The sequence below is a fragment of the Triticum urartu genome, chromosome 2A (assembly GCF_056163025.1).
Source record: "Triticum urartu cultivar PI428250 chromosome 2A, HENAU_Tu73, whole genome shotgun sequence".
NCBI classification, from domain to species: Eukaryota; Viridiplantae; Streptophyta; class Magnoliopsida; order Poales; family Poaceae; genus Triticum; species Triticum urartu.
Window position 1 is genome coordinate 649,859,856 of NC_141874.1, and position 26,324 is coordinate 649,886,179.

A 26,324-nucleotide genomic window follows, 5' to 3' on the forward strand; every position below is an offset into this window, starting at 1 on the left:
AGGGCTTTATCCTCGCAAGGAATTCTCTCTCAAAGGCTTCGAGGTGGGTTGCTCTCAAACGACAAAAGCTGTACTCTAACTCTGAGCAGCCAACCGTTTATGGTTGTACGGGGTGGGCTATTTATAGCCACTAGGCAACCCGACCTGATTTGTCCGAAATGACCCTGGCTCACTAAGTAACTGACACGTGTTCCAACGGTTAGATTTCAAACACACACGACAACTTCACTTGGGCTACAAGCAAAGCTGACTTATCCAACTCTGGACAAGATTTGCTCTCATAGTCTTCACTCGAAGACATAGGATTTTGGTTAGGCATCACTTCAGTCATTCTGACTGGTTCTCTTGGACCCCACTTAACAGTACGGTGGTTCCTATGACTCAACAAAGAAGAAAAAGAACGACGAAAGAACTAAGTCTTCGCGCTTCATAGTCTTCACGTGATGTCTTCTCATGTCATAGTCTTCAATGTGAATGTCTTCACATACCACCTTTGACTTCAATGTATTCATACATTTTTAGGGGTCATCTCTGGTAGGAAAACCGAATCAATGAGGGACTTCTACCTGTGTTATTCTGCAATTCTCACAAACACATTAGTCCCTCAACTAGGTTTTTCGTCAATACTCCAAAACCAACTGGGGTGGCACTAGATGCACTTACAATCTCCCCCTTTTGGTGATTGATGACAAACTAGTTGAAGTTTTCAACGGGGAATAAAATATGTGAAATTGTAAAGGATAGGTTATTGTCTTCATAAGTGGAAAAGGCTCCCCCTGAAGATGTGCATATAAGTAATTTGCTTTTGGTATGCAAATGCACATGGCAGGTTGTACTTGTGGAGATCCTCTTCAACTTATGATGACAATTACTTATAAAGCAAATAAGTAGCAGACGACCATCGAGTTTGAGTGTTACAACTCAAAGAACCAAATGTATCAAAACGCAAGAGTTGTAAACACTAGGCAAAATATAAAACCACCGCCCATATGGACCCGCTTGAAGACTATCAAACTCATATGCTGCTCCCCCTTTTGTCAGTAAGGACCAAAAAGGTTGAAGACATAGAGCATCTACTCGTTCCCATGAGGAGTAGGTGAAGCAGCAGGGTCTTCGGTGTTGATAGGCGGTGCAGACGAACTTGGGGCAGTGTCAATGCGTGCAGAAGTAGGGGGCGGTGAAGTAGCATCGTCTTCATCATCGATCACTCTGGCATTCACAGTTGCCGCGGAGGAAGAGAACTCAGAGTCTTCAAGAGACGGAGTTCGTCGCAGCACAATCCTTCTTGGAGGTGTGGAGTCAAACTTGAAGCGTTCAGAGAAGCGATCCTCTTGAAGATCATCCTCAGAGCACATAAGCGTCAGCCCTTTCCATGTACGCCAATAGGTTTCATGGGCAACAAAGGCATTCTTGGTGGCAAGATTGCGAATCCTGTTTACGTCCATCAAGAGGCTTTGCATTTGGCGCTTCAGCCAGTCATGATGCTTATCCTGTTTCTGATGAAGGGCAACCAGACACTACAACAAAAATAGGCAATAGACACGCCCAATTTCATACCTAGCGACGTGTTATTTCATCTCTAGTCAACTATAGAGCCGTTTTAGTAAAGCGTCCTTGGAGCGTCTTTCCACGGACCGTCTCAAACAGATAGACACACTTGCCAAGCGTGTCTTACATGGAATGCGATGCTTTTTCAGGACGTCAAAATCGTATCTACATGTAGAGACGTTGTCTTAGGCATGCTCAAAAATCGTATCTACATGTAGAGACGTTATGTTAGGCATGCTCATATTACGTCTCTATTCATAGACACGTTTCATTCGCCTCTTATACGCGTCTCTAAATGTACATAAGAATATTTATACAAATCGAATATTTTACTTCAGATATTATTTGATTAATTTCAATTTTGTTTCATCGTTTCAAATGCAATTATTTTTAGTGTCATGGTTGCACATGCAAATTGGTCAAATAATATTGTGATATGAAGGCATCATTCCACTTCATAGATTGCATTTGCAAACATTGGCAACCTCAGTAACAACATCCAATGTATTAATTAGCACGAACAATATCTCCACTAAAAGTACTACCTCCGTTTCAGTTTACAATTCCTACGCGTATACCTAGGTTGCCAATTTTATCACCTTAATATAAACTATATAACAAAAAAATTATATGGTTTGAAAATAGAACATTTGAAGTTTATATTGGTATATTTTTTCTAATATATGACTTGTATTATGTTGGTCAAATTGACGACCTAGGGGCACGCGCACGCCCTGTAAACTGAGAGAGAGGTAGTACATGGAGTTCACAGCTGAATAATATCAAACATTGATATGAAACATGCGATCATGAAAATAAATAAGAAAAGATCCTATAGACTAGAACTATTTTTCTCTATGAAGCTAACATCTATACATAATCCAGAATATTTGTTCATTCAAAGATAGATTCGTCAACTGCTCCTGACTCTAGTGCACTCCCTTTTCAAATCGTCAACTACCCAGCCACTCCTAGCTCCTTTAATGCACTCACTTTTCAAATCCTCACCGCCCTGAAAAGGAGAATGAACACCATTTACATGAACACATGTTTATAGATAACTGCAAGATAAGAGATTCTTTGATGAAATTATAAGAAATGTATCATACCAATGCTTTGTGGTTGTGCTGGAGGAGTTGGCCTAACTATTTTTACCTAAAAAACAGAAAGATTCTCGATAAATAACTTATCACACATGTGCAGATTGGAGCATACACGATGCTTGAATGAAAACATACTTACATGTGAGCGAGGCCAAGCAATAACAGAACCCACGGCATCCCTTACTGTTTGGAATTTTTCATATGGTCTAACTAGTTTCTCATCTCCTAGATATGTACATCCGCGAACATGAACTGCAACATATTGCACTCCAAGCATGTTTCCTCCAACCACATACGTTTTCTCTTTACTCGCTAAAGTTCCCGTGGCCACGAGTTTGTCTTTGTTTCTCGGGTTCATTGAATACAACACGACTTCAACTTTATCCTATTTTTCAAGAAATGAAACATTTGATATTGATGAACGTGAGAAGAATTCATTTTAAACAAATAAGAACAATTTCACAAATAATTAGACCTACTATCTATTATACAATCATTGTCATTTGGATATGTAGCCTATATATGTACCTGCTTAGTGACTTGGTGATGACCACATGGCTTGGTTGCATTACTATTTTGAGCATGAGCATTCTGCAATTAAATAGGAATATGCGTGAAGGGAGACACATGATAAACTACCATCAAGAATGATAGTTTTGAAGAGTTCCATTACATGCACCAAGGAGCCTTATTCTACACGCACTTTCAGTCTGCACATTTTGCTATCAAATTAGATTAATGTCTTACTACAAAATTATTTATTGTGAAAACTAAGCATGAATGCAGTATGCAAACAAATGAAGTTGACGTCGTGTAAATTTATACACTGAAAACAAAATTCACCTAATATTCAAGGGCCAGGTGTTCCTCAAAATCTATGCAGGGTTACCACCAAAAAGAACATGTATGCAAGATTGGTGTTCTATTAGTACTCATGTATCAGTTCAAGAGTGATTAATTAGTTGATTCGAATAGGAGATCTCTTGGAGCAACAATGATATGTGTGTGTGACTAACTTTTGGTTCCATCGAGCCAAATCATGTTACTGTTGTATGCAATACAATTTTTTAATACCTAGTTGAATCTAACTTATGATCTGCTAGTAGTGTCACGACAGTATTTCAAACGAGCTTGTCAAAATGGGATTGGTGTCTCATAATAATGTCATTTACCATGCACTTAAAATACAAAATTAGACAACCTTTCGTACAATCATTGTCATTTAGATATGTAGCATATGTTTACCTGCTTAGTAACTTGGTGAAGTCGTAAACTTAGTTCAGGACCACCTTGCTGCACGGCAAGATTATTTTCAGCATGGGCATTCTGCAATTTAATAGGAAAAGGTGTCATCGTCATCATTGATAAAAAACTGGATAAGTCCTTGCACATTGGTTAAGATTACTAGGACAGTATATACGAACCCAATCAGGTTATAGTTTCTAACCAAAAGGTTAATATTTCACAAAGTTTTAACTTGATGGTAAGATAGCTTTCCAATATTTGACTAGTATAAGGGTTCAACCAATACCAAAATTACTAGCAGGAGATAATTGATAACTTAGTGCAGGTTAGTTGACACACCTTAGTGATCACATGTTCATGTGGTAAAGGTGCACTGCCACAACCCTCTTTCGATTTGGTTTGTTGCGGCTCCTATTAAAGCAATAGTTGTAAGACATTGGAATGGACCTGCACTAAATAGTACATGAAAAGCCCATTACATTACCTGCATGGTAGTTCGTGGCTCCTGCACATCATCATTTGATTGTTTAAGGACATTATAAGATTCACATTGGAGATGGTTATCTCTTTCAGGTAGAGTGACCTGAAATAAAATTATAGTAATAGCACATCAGTATTCATTAATTTCATCTTTGCACATATATAACTGGGTTTCATATGCTAACTTGATAATATCAAGGGCGAAGTATCAAGTGAAAATAGGTTTTCAGTGAAAATCTGAAAATCCTCACGTGGTCCATCAGATCTATAATGAACGACACTGATCAAAGGTGGGATTTCTCATGATCCACTTAAACGAAATTAGCGGAAAACCCCCTAACTTGTCCACCGTCAAGAAGGAAAAAAAATCCTTACCTTGCCTTGCCTTGTGAATCACGTTTCCATGGAGAATCACGTTTCGGCGGCCATTAGCCCTTGCCTTGCGACGACAGCGATGGCCCCTCCTATGGCAGCAACAAGGCCTCCGTCCGCTGCAGCTCATCATCCATCGGTGGCGACTTGAGCCATGCCCTTCCCTCCGACGGCAGCGATGGGTCCTCCCATGACAGCAACCGGCCCTCCGGGCCCAATTTTCAGTATTTGCAAGCAAGATTAGAAACAAAAAGAGGGACAAGCCGCAGCCAAACATTACACAGCCCTTATGATCGAGCTAGCGTAGCTAACTCATACACTATTACAGAGAGCTGGAACATTCAGTTAGGCAAATGGCTACACATCACCTTGATGTCTCTTGAGCTCATGACACAATGTTCAACGAGATGCTTCAGATTTTCAGTTTGCGAAACATGAGCTCAGTTTACAATCTTTACAAGCAAGATTAGAAATAAACAGAGGGTCAAGCCTCAGCAAAACATTACAAAGCCCCAATGACTGAGTTAGCACAGCTAAATCAATGCACTATGTTACTTCCTGTACCAGCAAGCTGGAAGATGCAGTTAGGAAAGCGGCTACACAGTGCCTTGATATCTCCTGAGGTCATGACAGAATCTGCAGCGAGATGCTTCAGGTTTTCTAGTATATTCATCACCATCGAAAAACTACAGGGGAGTTGAATAGCTGTAGCACTAACAGAACAATAAATCTTAGTGCAAAAGCTTCAGCATTTGTACAATTCTTCAGAGAACAGAGGTTGTGCTGAACGTTTCATCAGACAACTAAATAGTTGAGGTACAATTCTTTAGATAACAAAGGTTGTGGCCGCCTCGCCTCGGGCCTCGTTGCTGCAGGAAGTCTCGGAGTTGGGGAATTACAAGATGATTTTGTCTAATCACTTAGAGAATAGAGGGTTATCTGCTAATTGCGCTTAAGTGGATAGTTAAGGATCCCACCTTTAATTGGTGGCGTTCGTTACAGATCTGAGGGTCCATGTAGGAACTTTCAGATTTTCACTGAATACCTATTTCACAAGATACTTCGCCAATATCAAGCATGCAATGAGATCCAATTCTGCGTAAAAGTTAAGTTAATGCAAAGCAGGAGATGAACATTCTGAAAGAACAATCAGCAGTTATGTGGTTTCACTAGTACAGACTATAGAACTACAAAAACAAGTGCTCACCCAAACAGTTTACAAAAAAACAATTAGGATGGGACTCTTCCCAAATGGTTCTGCCAACATAGTTTTTTGATATTTGTGCTACTAGTATCTATGCGTGATGTGGCTCAATGGGTGTTACTAATTACTCTGCTCCTACCATGGAGCAGAGCTCCTGCAGGTTGCACAACCGGACATCAAACCTTCACACCGATTAAGCCACAAGAAATCAAACTAAAGATCAATGAATCTCAGTAATTTCTGCACCAAGACCTGAGAGAGCACAGCACAATGGTGAGGACCAATACGAACCTGGGGCGCAGCTACCCTGGGCAGGATGGCTGTACTCGTGCTTGCTCTAATTAATCCACCTGTAGGTTGGAGACGAAATTGCTCGTTGCAGCAGCCGATTCCTCCGACCTTCCCGCCCAATCGCCGCCGTTGGCCCCAACGCACACGCCGGCCGGTCTCTGTCCCCGACCTCCACGGCCTCCAATCGCCCGCCCGCCCGCCCGCCTGCTGAGTCTTCGTCAGTCCGCACACCAAGCCAATCAATCCCCATTCATGAGATTGAGGCGATGCACATCAGCGGACGGATTGGAGGGATCCCATTAGATGGATTGAGATGGATTAGGAGGTGGAAGAAGATGAGAAGTGGAGAGATGGCGACGTGGGCGAGGAGAAGCGGGGAGAGGGCGGTGTCCCACCTTAGTTAGTTCAAGCATTAGAGTGTGCATCATGTTTAAATTCCTCTTAAATTTGAAATGGAGAAGACAGAACCCCCAACACCCCCTGGAAATAATTAGGGTTTACTAAAATTATTTTCAATGAACCTGAAATGCCTTTTTAAAAAGTTCACTCTCTTTGTCTTGCGTTGGAACCTCTGACAACATTGGTGCACAATTTTCTAGATTAACAGAAGGTCATTGAATTAAATCATAAGTATTTGAATTTGGGCATTTAAATGCTATAAAATAATTTAAATGCTCAAATAATTCTGAAAATAAATGTTTGCTGTTGGAAATATTCTAAACAGAGCCCACAATTATTTTCAGGATTTTTGGAAACGTTTTTGTAAGTGCATCTAGTGTCACCCCTAGTTGGTTTTGGAGTATTGACGACAAACCTAGTTGAGGGACTAATGTGTTTATGAGAATTGCAGGATAACACAGGTAGAAGTCCCTCATTGATTCGGTTTTTCTACCAGAGATGACCCCTAAAAATGTATGAAGACATTGAAGTCAAAGATGGTATATGAATATATTTACATTGAAGACTATGACAAGAGAAGACACCACATGAAGCCTATGGAGCTCGAAGACTTAGATCTTTCGTAGTTCTTTTTCATTTGTGTTGAGTCATAGGAACCACCGTACTGTTAAGTGGGGTCCAAGAGAACCAGTCAAAATGACTGAAGTGATGCCTAACCAAAACCTATGTCTTCGAGTGAAGACTATGAGAGCGAATCTTGTCCAGAGTCGGACAAGTCAGCTTTGCTTGCAGCCCAAGTAAAGTTGCCGTGTGAGTTTGAAATCTGACCGTTGGAACACGTATCAGTTCCTTAGTGATCCAGGGTCATTTCAGACAAATCAGGTCAGGTTGCCAAGTGGCTATAAATAGCCCACCCCCTACAACCATAAACGGGTGGCTGCTCAGATTGAGAGTACGGCTTTTGTCGTTTGAGAGCAACCCACCTCGAAGCCTTTGAGAGAGAATTCCTTGCGAGGATAAAGCCCTAACCACCCAGAGCCAAAGAGAATTGGGCATCACTTAAGTCTTCTTGTCTGTGTGATCTGAAGACTTATTACACTTGAGGACTGTGCATCCTCCAGCCGGTTAGGCGTCGCGTTCTGAGCATCCAAGAGACATTGTGGATTGCCGGTGAACGAAGTCTGTGAAGGTTTGGGAGTCTACCTTGAAGACTTACCAAAGTGATTGGGCGAGGTCTGTGTGACCTTAGCTCAAGGGGAATACGGTGAAGACTGGGTGTCCTGAGCTGCGTGTTCAGGACTGGGTGTCCGGAACTATGTGTCCTAAGGTTTAAATACCTAGCCGCCCCAACCAGACGTACAGTTGTCACAGCAACTGGAACTGGTCCAACAAACCATTGTCTTCAACGAGTCACTGGTTTCATCTTCCCTTTCTTTTATTTACTATTGCTCCTTGTGAAGTCATTGTATATTTGCACTATCTTTTGTCTTCATTGAGTGACTGCGTGTTCTGTCTGGCTTCACAATATCTTCCTACCTGATCCTTACTGCACTGCTGCTATTAGTCATTGTGCTTTCACTCTATTGAATACTTGACTATGGCTTGCCTAGTGTAGTCTACCTTTCGCTGCAGGGTATTAGGTTTATTTCTATCGTTTGTCTTCATAACTCCCACGTTTTGAAGACTTTTATAAAAATCGCCTATTCACCCCCCTTTAGTCGATATAATGCACTTTCAATTGGTATCAGAGCAAGGTGCTCCCTTATTCTGTGTGATTCGGTTTAACCACCTGGAGTTTTAGCTATGTCGACTGCAGGGATAATTAAAGTCTCCGCTGCGTGCCCCGTCTTCGATGGAACTGAATATCCCTACTGGAAGAATAAGATGCGCATGCATCTTGAAGCCATTGATGTCGACCTATGGTATGTCGTCTAAAACGGCGTTCCCAAGGCTGGAGAAGGTGTCACTGCTGCTGATGTCAAGAAATTTGTTCAACTGGACTCTACTGCCAAGAATATCATCTGTGGTCACCTGACCAAAGGACAGTATGGCCGTGTGAGTGCTCTGAAGACATCTAAGCTGGTCTGGGACTGGCTCTCCAAGGTCAATGAAGGCATCTCAACCCAGAAAGATCAGAGAATCAGTGTCCTTCGCAACCTCTTTAACCGCTTCAAGCGAAATGACAATGAGAATGTCCAGCACACATTTAACCGACTCACTGACATCACAAATGAGCTTCAAGCCCTCGGCGCTACTGAGATCACCAAACATGAAGTCGTCAAGACACTACTGAGATCACTTGATAGTTCGTTTGACATCCTAGCCCTGATGATTCAAGAACGTCCTGATTTCAAAACACTCGATCCATCTGACATACTTGAGAGGCTCAACACACATGAGTTTCAGCTTTCTGAGAAAAGAGATATCTACGGTCCAAACTATGGGCGAACTCGTGCCTTGAAGGCAAAAGCTGTCTCCTCATCTGAAGAAAAATCTGACAGCAGTTCTGATGATCCCGAAGACATTGAAAGGGAACTTGCTATGCTTGTGAAGAAGTTCCAAAAATTCACCAAGAAGAAAGGTTTCAGAAAGTCTTCCCGATCAAGCTCAAGGAATGATGAAGCTTCTGCTCATGACTACAAGAAGAAAACATGTCACAAGTGCAAGAAATTTGGCCACTTCATCTCTGAGTGTCCACAATGGGACAATGAGAACAAAAAGAAGAAGAAGAGCAAGGAATATGACTCTGACGACAAGAAGAAGAAGAAATATTCAAAGTCTTCTTCCAAGTCTTCCTCAAAGTCTTTATCACACAAGAAGAGCTCATATGGCAAGGCACGTGCGTTTGTTGGCAAGGAAATGGACTCAGAGGAGGATTCCGCTTCTGAGGAGGCGGAGGTGGAGTCTGAGGAGGAGTCCGATTCAGGCGTCGCAAGTCTGGCTACAGCATACGTTGCCAAGTCCATCTTCAATACTGAAGACAATGACCTCGTCACCGACACCGATGCAAATGACAAGGACTACTCCGCTTCTACCTACTGCTTCATGGCACGCGGTGCCAAGGTAAACACACGCACTACTCACTATCAAATATCTAGTGACGATGACTCTGATTGTGATTCAAAACCCAACTACAAAACACTTGCTAAAATTGCAACTGAACAACAAAAAGCTATGGAACATATTCAAAAACTGTTAGACAGAAGCGATGATCTGTTAGGTGCTGAAATGACTCGATCTGAATCCTTAATTGAAGACATAAAAAATCTTCATGTTAAGTATCAGGAACTTGAAAGTCCTCATGAAACTCTCTCAACAACTCATGAAAAGCTTTCCTATGATTATCTTCAAAGGAAACAAGATCTTGAGAAATTGAGAGCGGTTCATGAAGATCTTCAAAAGGAAAACGAGTCACTTCGCGCCAAACAGATCAGTCCCGCTTAGGAAGGATTTGAACCACCATGTCTTAAATGCATTGAGCGTGATAATGCTACTTCTGTTGCTGAATGTTCTACTGCTACTACTGTTGCAATATCTTCAACTGTTGATGTGGTAACTAACCCCTCTGCTGAGGATACCACTACTATTGCTAATGAGAATGCTAGGTTGAAGACATTGCTTGAAACAGGGATGTACAAAAGTTTTAAAGGGCATCAGACACTATGTGATGTCCTCAAAAAGCAGATACTGAAGCGAAACCCGAGGAAATAGGGTGTTGGGTTCGTAAGGAAAATGAATGCTGATGGCTCTTACTGGAAACCTGAGCAGTACCCCAAAACCATGTGGGTTGCTGCAAAGGAACCTTCAGCAGACCCATCCAATCTATCTGGTTTCACTTGTGCTAACCCCATTATCATTGATGAATCCTTTGATGCAAACTATATAATGTTTAAGAATTAGAATGGTGAAGTGTTTGCCAGGTACATTGGTACTAACTGCAGGAATGGACCGCCTATGAAAAAGATCTGGGTTCCGAAAAGGTGTCTGGAGAATCTTCCTGTGAATGTCATCATGACACCTCACGTGAAGAAGACAAACCTCAGACCAAAGGCTTCATACGGTCCAAAGGCTTCATACAGACAGAAAACTCACCTGAGTCGCACTAACGCAAATGTTTTGCAGGGAAACCATACTCAGGCATATGAATATAAGAGCGGTTCATCAAACCGCCATGTTCATAAGACCAAGAACTATTCAGCTTATTCTTATGAGTACTATTGTCCGCCTGCAAGACTGTTTGCTAGGGCTCCAAAGCCAAAATTCTCAGATGCTGCACTTAGACTTATTGCTTCTCAGCCACCCTTGAAGATGTGGGTGGCTAAGAAAGCTTAACTCTCTTTTGCAGGGAAAGGTCTCCAGCAGAAAACCAAAATCGTCTGACGCCATTGCTGGGGACCTTAAACATCTTGTAGGGCGCAAGATCAAATGCCCGAATGGTCTTACTATGTACTTCGTTCCTGAATCGCTTGCTACTCTCCCTATTAGTCCTAATCTGGATCTAAGCTTTCATAACCCATTGGTTCATCAAATGTTTTTGCTTCACAATGCTCTTGGTGAAGCCTATCCCCCTAACTGCACTGTAGGGTATGACACCAGCGTCTTCAGAATGGATTATTGATAGTGGGTGTACAAATCACATGACTGGCAAAAGAAGTCTTCTTATGGACTCAACCTTACGTCCATCCGACAAGAGCCACATCACATTTGCTGACACTGGTAAAAGTAAGGTATTGGGTCTAGGTAGAGTTGCAATCTCAAGGGATCAACACATGGATAAAGTCATGCTTGTTGAATCCCTTGGCTTCAACTTAATGTCTGTCTCAATGCTTTGCGATTTGAACATGATCGTAATATTTGGAAAATATCGTTGCCTTGTACTAATGGAATCTGACAAGTCTCTAGTGTTTGAAGGGTATCGAAAAGATGATCTGTACGTAGTAGATTTCTCAGCAGGACCACAGCTTGCCGTATGTCTTCTAGCAAAAGTTTCAGAATGCTGGCTCTGGCATCGGAGGCTTGGGCATGCTGGCATGAGGAACCTCCACACCCTGGCAAAGAAGAAGCATGTCATAGGCATCGAGGGCGTCAAGTTCAAGAAAGATCACTTATGCGGTGCCTGTGAAGCAGGGAAGATGACGAGGGCCAAACATCCCTCGAAGACAATCATGACCACTACTCGACCCTTCGAACTGCTTCACATGGATCTTTTCGGTCCCACTCATTACTCAACTCTTACTACTACTGCTTGCCTCTATGGCTTCGTTATTGTTGATGATTATTCTAGATACACTTGGGTGCACATAATCCTTTACAAGACTGAAGTGCAGGATGTCTTCAGACGCTTCGCAAATCGAGCTATTAACAATTATGGCGCCAAGATAAAGCACATCAGAAGTGACAATGGCACTGAATTCAAGAACACTGGCCTTGATACATATCTTGATATCTTGGGCATCACACATGAATTCTCAGCCCCGTACACGCCACAGCAGAATGGCATCGTGGAACGCAAGAACAGAACACTCATTGAGATGGCCAGAACGATGCTAGATGAATACAAGACCCCAAGAAAATTCTGGCCTGAAGCCATTGATACTGCATGCCATACAATCAATCGTGTTTATCTTCACAAGCTTCTGAACAAGACATCTTATGAGCTCCTTACTGGCAAGAAGCCAAATGTCAGTTACTTCAGAGTATTTGGCTCAAGGTGCTGGATCAAGGACCCACATCACACCTCAAAGTTTGCACCAAAAGCACATGAGGGTTTTATGCTTGGATATGGAAAGGATTCACACTCCTACAGAGTCTTCAATCTCTTTCATTACAAAGTGGTTGAAATAGTGGATGTGCGGTTCGATGAGACCAACGGTTCACAAAGAGAGCAACTGCCAAATGTGCTAGATGAAGTTTCATCTAGTGAATCAATCAAGCTAATGGGAACTGGAGAAATTATACCTTCTGAAGCTCATCCTGAAGAAGAACTTATCATCTCAGCACCTGATCAACATGAAGACAATGCTCAGCCTGAAGACATTCCTTCTAACAATGACAATGATCAGCAAGAGCAAAATCTTCGCCTTGTACATCCTCGCGTTGCCAATGAAGTGCAGATTGAAAGAATAATTGATAGCATCAATGCACCCGGTCCACTCACTCGTTCAAGGGCAACTCAGCTAGCAAATTTCTGTGGGCACTTCGCATTCGTCTCAATAACAGAACCCAAGAAAGTTGAAGAAGCCTTCATGGAACCTGAATGGATTCAAGCTATGCAAGAAGAGCTTCAACAATTTGAGCTGAATAATGTATGGGAACTAGTTAAGCGTCCTGATCCACGGAAGCACAATATAATAGGCACCAAATGGATATACCGCAACAAGCAAGATGAGCATGGTCAAGTTGTCAGAAACAAAGCTCGTCTCGTTGCTCAAGGTTATACTCAAGTGGAAGGCATTGACTTTGATGAAATAATGTATGGGAACTAGTTAAGCGTCCTGATCCACGGAAGCACAATATAATAGGCACCAAATGGATATACCGCAACAAGCAAGATGAGCATGGTCAAGTTGTCAGAAACAAAGCTCGTCTCGTTGCTCAAGGTTATACTCAAGTGGAAGGCATTGACTTCGATGAAATAATGTATGGGAACTAGTTAAGCGTCCTGATCCACGGAAGCACAATATAATAGGCACCAAATGGATATACCGCAACAAGCAAGATGAGCATGGTCAAGTTGTCAGAAACAAAGCTCGTCTCGTTGCTCAAGGTTATACTCAAGTGGAAGGCATTGACTTCGATGAAACATTTGCTCCTATGGCTAGACTTGAAGCCATACGCATACTGCTGGCCTATGCAAATCATCATAATATACTTCTATATCAAATGGATGTGAAGAGTGCTTTTCTCAATGGCAAGATTGAAGAAGAAGTGTATGTTGCACAACCGCCTGGCTTTGAAGATTCAAAACATCCTGACATGGTATACAAGCTCAACAAGGCACTGTATGGCCTCAAACAAGCCCCTTGGGCCTGGTATGACACACTCAAATACTTCCTGAGGAGAAAAGGCTTCATACCTGGTTCCCTAGACCCCACTCTCTTCACGAAGACATATGATGGTGAACTGTTTGTGTGCCAAATATATGTGGATGACATTATCTTCGGTTTCACCAATCAGAAGTACAGTGAAGAGTTTAGATATATGATGCAAGAGCAATATCAGATGTCCATGATGAGGGAGCTGAAGTTCTTCCTCGGTCTTCAAATACGACAACAACGCAACGACATCTTCATATCTCAAGAGAAGTATCTCAAAGATTGCCTGAAGAAGTTCGGTATGCAAGACTGCAAAGGCTTCATAACACCAATGCCAGCCAAACATCATCTGGGTCCCGACGACAATGGTAAAGAGTTCGATCAAAAGGTATACCACTCCATGATTGGTTCTTTACTTTATCTATGTGCATCTAGGCCAGATATTATGCTTAGTGTTTGCATGTGTGCTCGATTTCAAGCGGCACCAAAGGAGTCGCATCACTTAGCTGTGAAGCGAATTCTTCGATATTTGGCCCACACACCAACTCTAGGATTATGGTATCCAAAGGGCTCAGAGTTTGATCTGGTTGGATTCTCAGATGCTGATTATGCTGGTGACAAAGTTGATCGCAAGTCTACATCAGGCACATGTCACTTTCTGGGACAATCACTTGTATGTTGGTCTTCAAAGAAGCAGAACTGTGTATCTCTCTCCACTACTGAATCTGAATACATTGCTGCTGGATCTTGCTGTGCTCAGCTTCTGTGGATGAAGCAAACACTCAAGGACTATGGCATTCATCTGAAGCAAGTGCCACTTTACTGCGACAACGAAAGCGCCATCAAGATTGCCAACAACCCAGTTCAGCACTCGAAGACAAAGCACATTGAAATTCGTCATCACTTTCTCAGAGATCATGTTGTGAAGGAAGATATTGATATCATACACGTCAACACTGAAGAGCAATTGGCAGATATCTTCACCAAGCCCTTGGATGAGAAGAGATTTTGCAAGTTACGGTGTGAGCTAAATATCCTGGAATCCTCAAATGTCCTGTGATCAGGCACACATCCTAACCCTAATGCATATTGATGACTTAGATGTGCAACACACGAAGTAAAGTATATCTTCAATCAATGAAGACATACATTCTAAGTGTGAATACATTAATGTGGAATTTGACTTCGGAGCGCCACGATAATTGTGCGCCGTGTCTGGGTCTAATACTTCCTATACGATGGGTAACGCCACCACCAAATGTTCTATTTTGAAGTGTTTCACTCATGGCGTTACCTTGCAATGTCTTCACATTTGGTTTGGCTTCGATCTCAACATATCTTCATGATTATCTTCACTATGTTGATTATATAGATATATATATATATATATTAGTGTTCTGTCCTCTACAACATTCACTTATAGCTATGTCTTCATTGTTGAATCTTTTGAACTAAGTGAATGTGATCGGACCCTAACCTCTCTATGCTTTCTATCTCAAATTCTATCTCTCCAAATCATATGCATTCTATTGAAACTGTCGAATGTCTTCTCTGCGTCCTTGTCAGCAGAAGATACAGAGACAACCATTAAGTCCGTTTTCAATGCTCATTCCTCCACATGAAACCCGAAGAAGTAGGAATGACCACCCGACAATCAAGGCGTGCGTGGGACGTGGAACAAACCCCAAAATTCCGCATAATGGCCACGTGTTCCTCAGATGCGAATCGCCAGGGGCTCCTATGTAATAGCGCAGTGCCACCCATGTACCTATAAATACACACTTCACAGCGGTCATTATCTCTTCTTCCACTCTCGCACAAACCCTAGCGCCACCGCTAGCCCTCGACGACGCCGGCGACGAAGCGCTTTGCTGCCGCAACCTCTCCGACGCCGTCTTCACGCCAACCGCGGACATCGTCCTCTCCGCCGTCGCCGTAGGTGTCCTCCGTCTCCAAGTTAGGGCATGGAAGATCGAACTGCTCGGCCTCATCTTCCACTCCGTCTAGCAGTTCTTAGTATGGTAAATAAAACTTCCTTTTTACAGCACCGTTGATCCTATGGATTTGTCACTTTCTATCACAAGCAGTTTCTATCCACACAAGTTAGATCTCTCTCATACTGCATCTCATAACATGCCTAGTATATTCACTTATGCTTCACAAAGTAGTTAGATTCCTCACTTGTACTGATCTGTGGATTCGTACAAATCTGGAACCAACTCCTTATCTATGAGTGAATGTCTTCGCACGATGAGGTCAATGTCTTCTAAACTGATTTATCTTCAAAATCTTCTGAGAATGCAATGACCTCTTCCCCTTCCCTCGCACCTTAATGCTGTCACAGGTACATGTCCGTGGGAGAATCCTTTGGCTCTCATAGTCTGCATTCATTTGCAGAATTCTTACAGCATCACATTAATTCTCCCGAAGCCAGTTCCTGTTGGTCCAGCAAGCGAAAACCTTTGAAGCCTTTGAACGTGTTGAAACCTTTCAAGTTAAAGTTTATGGCTTCAGAGAAAGCAGCAAGGAAGGGTGGCAGAAAGCGTCGTGGAGAAACATCCAGAGATCTGCCAGATGAACTCTCAGAACTATACAAGACAGATCCTGAAGAGGATTACAATCAACGCAAGACCCGAATCCAATGGATTCAAAGATATTGGGCAGAACAATGGTTCAAATACCGATTTGTAACCCAGGAATATGCTGAGAAAAACGCCATCAAGAGACCGTGGGGAGACATCCTATACAAGAATCTTCTGCCCAGGTCCAGAGATGAAGCCATTGAACAAGGCTTCTATCCCTGCATGGTCCGTGGGCCACAGCCTGCTGATGCACACCCATCGTCATTACTATGGTGTCGTGACAACAATCTGTTCAAGCGCAACTTCCAGTTTGCCCAGAACTCAGCGAAGCAGAACAAGAAGACTTTGGGGTTAGACTTCAACCCTGGTCCCTCAGCACCAAGGGCAGATGGCACACGAGATGCAGAACCCAATGTCATCGGTCCTTTCTACAACCTTGAAGGCCTCATCACCCGCATCTTAGTTCAAGGGACTGCAGTGAATGAGCCTGCAGCTGACGCTGAATCAGATGAAGCGCCTGCAGCACCAAAGACAAAGAAGCTGAAGAAGCCTAAAGCTTCAAAGCCTGCCCCTTCACCAAAAAATCTCACGGGCGAAGCCACTGGCAACTGCACCTCCTGAAGACAGTGTGCAGTCCGAAGACTTATCTCGCATCTCCAAGCCCCAGAAGGTCAATATGCCTCTGCCTCACACCGGACAAGAGCTAACTGCTGCTGCCATTCTACGCAATGACGACATTGATCTGTCAAGTGATGAAGATCTAGCAGATGACGCTCTTGAGCAACTCATCAAGAGCAAAGAAGAAGCAGAAATCTTCAATGATCTGCCTCTCTTTGATGTGACCATCATCCACAACTTCATTGACGAGTGGTTTGACACGCCAAACATCAGCTTTGAAGATCTGCAGCTACCAATTGGCCTCAGTGTCGCCTTCCAAGGCGCCATTGCTTCAGAACTTGCTATTTCCCAGCGCATTGTTGAACTGAAGCAAAATATTGACTATGAAAAGGCTCAGTTCAAGAAGCATATGGCCAAGCTCAGCGTGCAGGAAGTGAAGAACTTCAAGAGTATGATGCACGAGCTCAAGGAAGCCTTTGTAAAGAAACGTGCAGAAGCTCAGGGTTCGCGTGAGCGCATGAAGACTCTGGCTGACAGATGTGTGCAAGCCTACAATGAGGCTGAGAAGCGCAAGGCCCTTGGGCGTCCTGGCATCGACCCCAGGATGGCCGCAAAGAAGAAGAAGAAGCCTGCTACGGCTGAACCTGACACACCAAGGCAGGAAGCGGTTCCGATTGTCTTCCCAACTAGACTGACTGGCTCGAAGCCAAAAAGCCGGTCAACCGCTTCAGAGCTCAAGAAGACAAGGACTGTTGAGGCTGAAGTCAGGAAGAGGAAACATTCTGAAGCCTCTCCAACTGCCCCCTCCAAGAAGAAGAGGAAGACCAAAAAATATCGGGCTGCTCCCATAGAGCCCTTGATAGTTGAACCCATTTCTATGGTCTATCCTGAAGCTGAACGCCAACTGACTATCCATGAGCCTGCTTCCACAAAGGCTCATGAAGCTGAAGACTTTCCAGCAGCTGATCCCATCGCTGCTGAAGACATTGGTCAACATGACCATGTAGAAGATGGTGCATTCCTTCCTCAGAACAACGAACTCATCAACATTGGTCGTCCACTGACGCCAATTGCACAGGATGCTTCATGGGTGGATCGCCCACAAGAGGAAGAAGACTTTGAGGCCCAGCTAACTCCAACTCCACAGGCGTCGCCTGCGTTGCGCAGGCTTCGCAAAGGTCCAAGGCCTCAAGTCTCTGCTGAAGACAATCCGGCTGCATCAGCCGCGGAAGATGAAGTCCCACAAGTTGCCACTCCACTGTCCCACCAAGAAGCAGTTCTCAAGGAGAACGTGCTTGAAAATCTTGCGGCTGCCACAACCACCAATGAAGCTAATGTGGAGCCCTCCCCAACGGAAGAAGAAGACAGCGAAGCCACTGATCCCGTCACTTCTGTTCCTGAGTCTGCTGCCAGTCCCCAGTTCGACTATCATGTTGAGCACAGGCCTCAGGTACAGAAGCCAATCCCAAGATTGCCAAGGTTCCCAGGTCCTGCATCAGCACCTGGCTCCTTCAATATCAATGGCTTCAGGGCAGACAACACATTCTTCGATAGCTCCAGGAACCCCTACTCAAGGGAAAGGATATCATCTGATCGGTTCTGGAGCTATCCTCAGCGAAGCTATTACTCATGCATTCTTTACAACCAAGGTCGCATCTTCCCACACAAGCGCCTTGACATTGAAGCCATAGCTGGTCTGCCCTGTCTGGAAGAAGCTTTGGATTGCTTCAAGGAAGTTGGACTGCTGCCGTTCGTTACTGACCAAGAGCATTGGAATGAAGAGCTGCTGCTCCAATTCTATGCCACACTTCACATCCGCGGGTACAACAGAGATCCAAAGACTTGGGTCCTGGAGTGGATGACCGGAAACGTTCATCACGAAGCCAATGCATTTGACATCATTGAGCTCACTGGTTTGCCCACTCCTGGCGATCTCTACGAGCATGGCTGTCAGCTGCATAGTGAAGCTATTGAGAGCATCTTTAAGAGGCCGGAACCTGATATGAGTCAGATGCTCAGCATGATGAAGCCATTGCCCCAAGATGTTGCTTGTCCAACAGAGTTCTTCGTTGAAGACCTTGAGTATCTGCCAAGAACCATCTATCACATCATCAGGCGAACTCTCTGGCCCATCAAAGGGCACTCTCCAAATGCCAAGCTTGAGGGTGCAATGAAGACTTTGGTCTTCTATATTCTTCATGGAAAATGCTTCAATGCACAGGACTTATTCATCCGCCAACTTGCTGCATCAGGCTCTGATTTGTTTGGCTTGAAATTCTATGCCCCATGGGTAATGCGGCTAATTAAACTTCACTCCGATATCTCATATCAGCCATCTGCTCGCAATCATAGGATTTTTCTGCCTGATGTGGATATCTCTACTGAAGCCATCTATCCTGAGCCTGCAAAGGAACCTCTAAGTCTTCAGAATGCAGAGCATCAGAGTTTCTCACAGAACATTGAAGGAGTTGAAGCAGTCACTCGGGTGTATCCTTTGGCTGGCACTACACGTGCACCACACCCTGCGTCTACTGAAGCCATTGATAGTACAACTGCTCCAAGACCCAAGAAGCACACTCGTGTTCTCAACGACCGAGAGCTTCTTGTGGCTCTTCATCAGAAACAGGATAGGCATCATGACTGGCTGAAGCGTCAGATGAAAAGCCTCTTGGTGGATGCTCTATGTGTTCAAACCTTTTTGGTCCTTACTGACAAAAGGGGGAGAAGCATATGAGGTTGATAGTCTTCAAGCGGGTCCATATGGGCGGGTGCTTTATATTTTGCTTCGTGCTTACAACTCTCGTTTTGCTACATTTGGTTCTTTGAGTTGTAACACTTAAACTCGATGGTCGTCTGCTACTTATCTGCCACTTTGTTTTGCGATGATAAATTCCGCATGTGCGACGATAAATTCCGCACTTAGATCATTCTACAGACGTCCATTTTCCATTATGCATTGTCATTATCTTCATATACTTTCACATGCATAGTGGATTGTCATCATAAGTTGAAATGGATCTCCACAAGTACAACCTGCCATGTGCATTTGCATTCCAAAAGCAAATTACTTATATGCACATCTTCAGGGGGAGCCCTTGCAACTTATGAAGACAATTCCTTATCCTTTACAATTTCACAGATTATATTCCCCATTGAAAACTTCAACTAGTTTGTCATCAATCACCAAAAAGGGGGAGATTGTAAGTGCATCTAGTGCCACCCCTAGTTGGTTTTGGAGTATTGACGACAAACCTAGTTGAGGGACTAATGTGTTTATGAGAATTGCAGGATAACACAGGTAGAAGTCCCTCATTGATTCGGTTTTCCTACCAGAGATGACCCCTAAAAATGTATGAAGACATTGAAGTCAAAGGTGTTATATGAAGATATTCACATTGAAGACTATGACAAGAGAAGACACCACATGAAGCCTATGGAGCTCGAAGACTTAGATCTTTCGTAGTTCTTTTTCATTTGTGTTGAGTCATAGGAACCACCATACTATTAAGTGGGGTCCAAGAGAACCAGTCAGAATGACTGAAGTGATGCCTAACCAAAACATATGTCTTCGAGTGAAGACTATGAGAGCGAATCTTGTCCAGAGTCGGACAAGTCAGCTTTGCTTGCAGCCCAAGTAAAGTTGCCGTGTGAGTTTGAAATCTGACCGTTGGAACACGTGTCAGTTCCTTAGTGACCCAGGGTCATTTCGGACAAATCAGGTCGTGTTGCCAAGTGGCTATAAATAGCCCACCCCCTACAACCATAAACGGGTGGCTGCTCAGATTGAGAGTACGGCTTTTTTCGTTTGAGAGCAACCCACATCGAAGCCTTTGAGAGAGAATTCCTTGCGAGGATAAAGCCCTAACCACCCAGAGCCAAAGAGAATTGGGCATCACTTAAGTCTTCTTGTCTGTGTGATCTGAAGACTTATTACACTTGAGGACTATGCATCCTCCAGCCGGTTAGGCGTCGCGTTCTGAGCATCCAAGAGACATTGTGGATTGCCGGTGAACGAAGTCTGTGAAGGTTTGGGAGTCTACCTTGAAGACTTACCAAAGTGATTGGGCGAGGTCTGTGTGACCTTATCTCAAGGGGAATACGGTGAGGACTGGGTGTCCTGAGCTGCGTGTTCAGGACTGGGTGTCCGGGACTGTGTGTCCTAAGGTTTAAATACCTAGCCGCCCCAACCAGACGTATAGTTGTCACAGCAACTGGAACTGGTCCAACAAATCATTGTCTTCAACGAGTCACTGGTTTCATCTTCCCTTCCCTTTACTTACTGTTACTCCTTGTGAAGTCATTGTATGTTTGCACTATCTTTTGTCTTCATTGAGTGACTGCGTGTTCTGTCTGGCTTCACAATATCTTCCTACCTGATCCTTACTGCATTGCTGCTATTAGTCATTGTGCTTTCACTCTATTGAATACTTGACTATGGCTTGCCTAGTGTAGTCTACCTTCCGCTGCAGGGTATTAGGTTTATTTCTATCGTTTGTCTTCATAACTCCCACGTTTTGAAGACTTCCATAAAAATCGCCTATTCACCCCCCTCTAGTCGATATAACGCACTTTCAGTTTTAGTATTTTTTTAATAAAGCCCAACAGTTGCAGAAAAAAATAGAAAACAGAAACAAATAAGAAAAAAGAGAGAGAGAGGGAAAACCACCTGGGGCTCACATGTGCTGGCCTAGCCCACCTGGCTCGGCCCAGCCGACTGGCCTTGCCAGTCGTCGTCCTCCTCCCGCCAGGAGGACGAGGAGCGCGTGGCCGGCGCCCGCGGCCACACGCCGGCCACCTCCTGCTTCTGCCGACGCCCTGGAGGCGTCTAGGGGTGCAACGCCGACCCCACGTCCCCCTCTGTCCCTCCCTCACTCTCCCCGTGCTCCTCTCCCTCCTCTGGCTCTCCTCTCGCATGCACCGAGAGCCATTGTCGCTGCCGTTCGCCGTAGTCGACACCAGAGCCACCCCCTCGCCTCTCCGACAAGCCCATTAGCTCTGCGCTGCCGTCCTCGACCTCTCCGTCGACCCACGCAAGCTCGGACGACCCCAAGACGACGTGGTGACCTTCTTCCCCGTCTACGGCCGCCGAATGCCGTCGTTCGATTCGCCGGCCTCAAGTCCTCCCCGAGCTCACTAGCTTGCTCCGCGAGTTCCCTGTGAGCCCATCTTTCCTCCGCCCCTCTCCCCGCGCTCGTCCGCGTCCTCCAACCCCCTCTGCCATCAAGGCCGAGAGCTCGGCTCCGCCGGCCATGTCGCCGCCGTGGCCACAGGCGCATAAGCTCGAATCCGAGCACGCCTTCATCTTCCACGCGCTCCCACGAGCCTAACGCACCACTCCCCGCGCTTCGCCGTGCCCGTAGCGTCGGGTTCATCCACACCCGAACTCCGGCGACTGCCAAGGTCGTCGCCGGCGTCGTTTCCGGCCTCCCCGAGCCCCACTTCCTCCACCAAACGATGCGGCTCGCTCCCCGCGTCACGTACCTGCTCTCCGCTGTCGTTTTGGTTGCCGGAAATGCAAACCTGAGCCCCTCCGCCGCGTCTTACATCGCCGGCGTCAAGCCGCCGGCGAGTTTGACTCAGTCTGACCCCTGAGTGGGCCCAGGTAGACCCCCCTGAGTCTATGACAGGTGGGGCCGGTCTGCTAATTAGTTTAGGATTAGTTTTAACTAAGTTTAATTAGTTCAGTCACTGACATGTGGGCCCAGGCCCCACTGACAGCTAATTAGTGTTAATCTAATTCTGTTAACTAGTTGTGACACTGACAAAGAGGGCCCACCAGTCAGGTTTGACCTGGCCGACCCAGTTGACCCGCTGACGTCACATCTATGTCATGCTGACGCATTAATTCAATTAGTGGATTTATTCTTTAATAGGAAATTCCAGAAAATAGTCAAAACTTCTAAAAATCATAGAAAATCAACCATAGCTCCAAATGCAAAGTTTTATATATGAAAAATGATCAGAAAAATTCAATCTATCCATCTGTAATGGTTTCATGCATGATAAAACAAGTTAACCTTGCTGTTTAAGCAGAATAAGGTAATGCACTAATAAGGCCATGTTTAATGAGCTAATATTTGAATCTTTGATTCAAATGAGTTCATCCCTTTCTGTTTTAGCTTGCATTAGGCCAAGACACTTTCATCTTGCCATTTCATAGCATGCATCATATTGTTGCATATTGCCATGTGTTGATTATGTTCGGTGTGACTTTCATGGTAGGTTCTGCCTCCGAGGATAACCCCGAGTATCCGTCTGAAGGGCAGTACCCTACTACCTCTACAACAGGCAAGCAACCCATTGATCATTCCGATACAAACCCATGTTCTCGCTTCTGCTCTTGTTTACTGCATTAAGACAATGCGGTTCAAACTGCTGTGTGCCACGGTAGTTGAACCCTTATCCTCTGCATGACCTGTCATTGTCACAGTAACTAGATGAAACCCACTAGCATGTGTAGGAGTTGATTGAGCCATGTAAGTGATTCCTACCTTGCTACGCCTGCTATGCTTAGAGTTGTGTTAGGTCTGGTTCATCTGGGTGATGGGCTAGAGTGATATGATTATGTCGGTAATATGAGGGATGTGTTGAACATGTTTTGGTAAAGGTATCGATGAGAGGCCATGTAGGAGTATGTGGTGGGTTGTTTCATTGAGGCCGTCCCTAAGAACTGAGATCTGTATGTGTGATTTAAGATTCAGCTACTACCATGCATTGGGATCCTTAATTGACCGTCTTGGCTTCTTAAATACCCTAGTACTCTGTACAGGAGTTGCAAATAGTTTCTGGTGTTTGTAGGTTATGTGTTGGCGGCCATGCGTAGCGCTGACCCTAGGGGTGGGCTATGTTGCGGTAGATACACCGTGGCATGGTGTACCGAGTCACCCGTTTGGTGTCTCGGGAACCCTGTTCACATCGTTCGGGGCCGTAAGTGGAAACCTCGGCCGGACTCCCTGCGGATGGAACCTGGATAGGCGATAAACCTGGACTAGAGACTTAAGTGTTTAGGTAGGCCATGGCCGACACCCTCGCTGGGCTTCTACTTGAAGGTTGCCGAGTACATGTCGTGTAAACGGCGGTAAGTGGTGAAAGCGTGTATGAAGAAGTACACCCCTGCAGGGTATAAAACTATTCGAATAGCCGCGTCTGCGGTAAAGGACTACTTGGTTGCCTATACAGTTCATAGACAAGTTAATGGATACTACTAAAAGACTCAAGATAAGTGTGAGTACCGAGGAAGGCCCTCTCGTAGGATGACGAGAGAGGATCCCCGGTGGAGTATTGTGTTGGTGAGTAGTGGACTCGTGTGCGAAAACTATTTTACTAGTGGAGTTCCGTAGGATAGCTTAGCCAAGAGTTAAAGCTGGCTTGCTGCAATAACCCCACCACCTTCTTGAGAATGAGCATGTATATTAGGTTCTAATGTAAGACTTGCTGAGTACCTTATACTCATGTTTGCTTATTTATTGTTTTCAGACGACAACACCGCCCCCTCCGATGGGTTTTATGTAGACCTTGATGTCGACGAGTGACTAGCCACCCAGGTGGTGATCCTGGCCATGGAGGGCCCTATGTAGATAGACATGCTTCGAGAAGCCTTCTTTCTTTCTAGTGTCTGTACTCAGACTAGCTGCTTCCGCTTGTGCTTGTATGATTGTATGACTTGAGTGTCGGGTCATGTGACCCCTATCTGTATGAACATGTTATGTATGGCTCTCTGGAGCCTTTAAATAAAGTACTTGAGTTGTAGAGTTTTGTTGTGATGCCATGTTGTATGTACTCATATCGGGCATATTGTGTGTATGATTGAAATGCTTGGTATGAGCGGGATCCGACAACCTAGTTGTTTATCCTTGGCAGCCTTTCTTATGGGGAAATGTAGTCTAGTGTTCCTCTAGCCATAGTAGTCCGCTACAGCCCGGTTCACCGGAGTCCTGCTAGCCCAGCACTACTGCTCAGGACACTTGACTGGCCGGCATGTGATTCACGTCGTTCCTATGTCTGTCCCTTCGAGGAAATGTCACGCGGTGACATCCGGAGTCCTGCCTAGCCTGCTACAGCCCGGGTTTCCCTGGAGTCCTGTTAGCCCAGTGCTACAGCCCGGAATCACTCGCTGATGACCGACATGCTCGATGTGATTCATGTATGCCTGTCTCCATAGGTCTGTGCCGCTTTGGGTTCATGACTAGCCATGTCGGCCCGGGTTCTCTGTCATATGGATGCTAGCGACACTATCATATACGTGAGCCAAAAGGCGCAAACGGTCCCGGGCCATGGTAAGGCGACACCCGCGGGATACCGTGCGTGAGGCCGCAAAGTGATATGAGGTGTTACCGGCTAGATCGATGTGACTTGGAATCGGGGTCCTGACAGCGTTGGTATCAGAGACGGACTGCCTGTAGGTTCGTTGAGCCAAACTGGTCGATGTCGAGTCTGGAAATGCTTTAGTTATATGTAGGGGAATTGATTGTGGGAGGGAACGTAAGGCTCTTTTACACCTTTACCCTATGCCCTCTGATCTGAGTCATTCTCTTCTCATTCAACGTGGGTTAAGGACTAGGCTCTCTTCTTCTATCAGGTTCACGTGTTACTAATCCGTAGTAGCTTATAGGATTGTTGTTATAAGCCTCAGTACAGTTTCTACTACTTTTAATATGTTGCTAATTGAATCAGCCCGGTCATACTGCTATGTTAGTCCGGGTAATGATCGAGACGAGTTACCGTTGGTATCCCGAATACACTGTCGAAGAGCAGTTCCGAGATTTTAATCAAAGCCAATATTTCTGCACTGTCAGGATATTTCCTTCTTATCTTGGATCTACCGAGCCCCTTCACTGTTCCTATGGACTCGGGGTTACTGTTGAGATGGCCATGCAGGATGCTGCCTATTCCATGATGACCATCATGCGAGTCCGGACTGGCCTGCTTCGGAACACCGACTTCCGTTACGTGCCAGCTTCACTTCCGGGAGCGCAAGGGTATCTTCAGGCTATCTATGCTGACTCCACTCAGGAGGACTCATTAACTCGTACCACTGTCGAGATGCTCGAAGATAAGGACCGAGAGAATCGGGCCTTGAGACTGGAGCTTTTCAATACCCGTGCTGATCATTGGGCCACATTGACTCGGTTTGCACCTGCGGTGCAAGCTGGATGTATGGATACAAGGGATCTGTATCCTGTGAGATCTGCTCTGCCAGACATGGTGGATTGGCATGATGTGGGAGGCATCACCCCACCTCGTGGTCCCCGCAGGCCACCGTTTGTTGGTCCAAGACCTCATCCTAGCCCCTATGGTCCACAGGCTCTTCAGGACCGTCTGTTCCCGGATGATCACGTTGAACTTCTAGGCTATGGAGGTGACTTCTATGAGGACTACTACGGAGCTGTCTGAGTTAGTAGTAGTATCACTAGTATTGTAATAGTTGTATCTCCACTGTCCTGCGTGA

At 44.9% G+C, this 26,324-nt stretch overlaps 1 protein-coding gene across 1 annotated transcript; it reads right to left on the bottom strand.

Moving 5' to 3' along the window:
* Positions 1-2,285: 2,285 nt before the first annotated feature.
* LOC125539424 (uncharacterized) lies at positions 2,286-6,377 on the bottom strand. Its single transcript, XM_048702874.2, has 7 exons — positions 6,244-6,377; positions 4,381-4,479; positions 3,897-3,977; positions 3,180-3,242; positions 2,791-3,036; positions 2,658-2,703; positions 2,286-2,560 (listed from the first exon to the last, which is right to left on the bottom strand). Exons 2-7 carry the CDS (start codon positions 4,384-4,386, stop codon positions 2,553-2,555), a joined length of 450 nt encoding a protein of 149 aa, XP_048558831.1. The 5' UTR covers positions 4,387-4,479; positions 6,244-6,377; the 3' UTR covers positions 2,286-2,552.
* Positions 6,378-26,324: the final 19,947 nt, after the last annotated feature.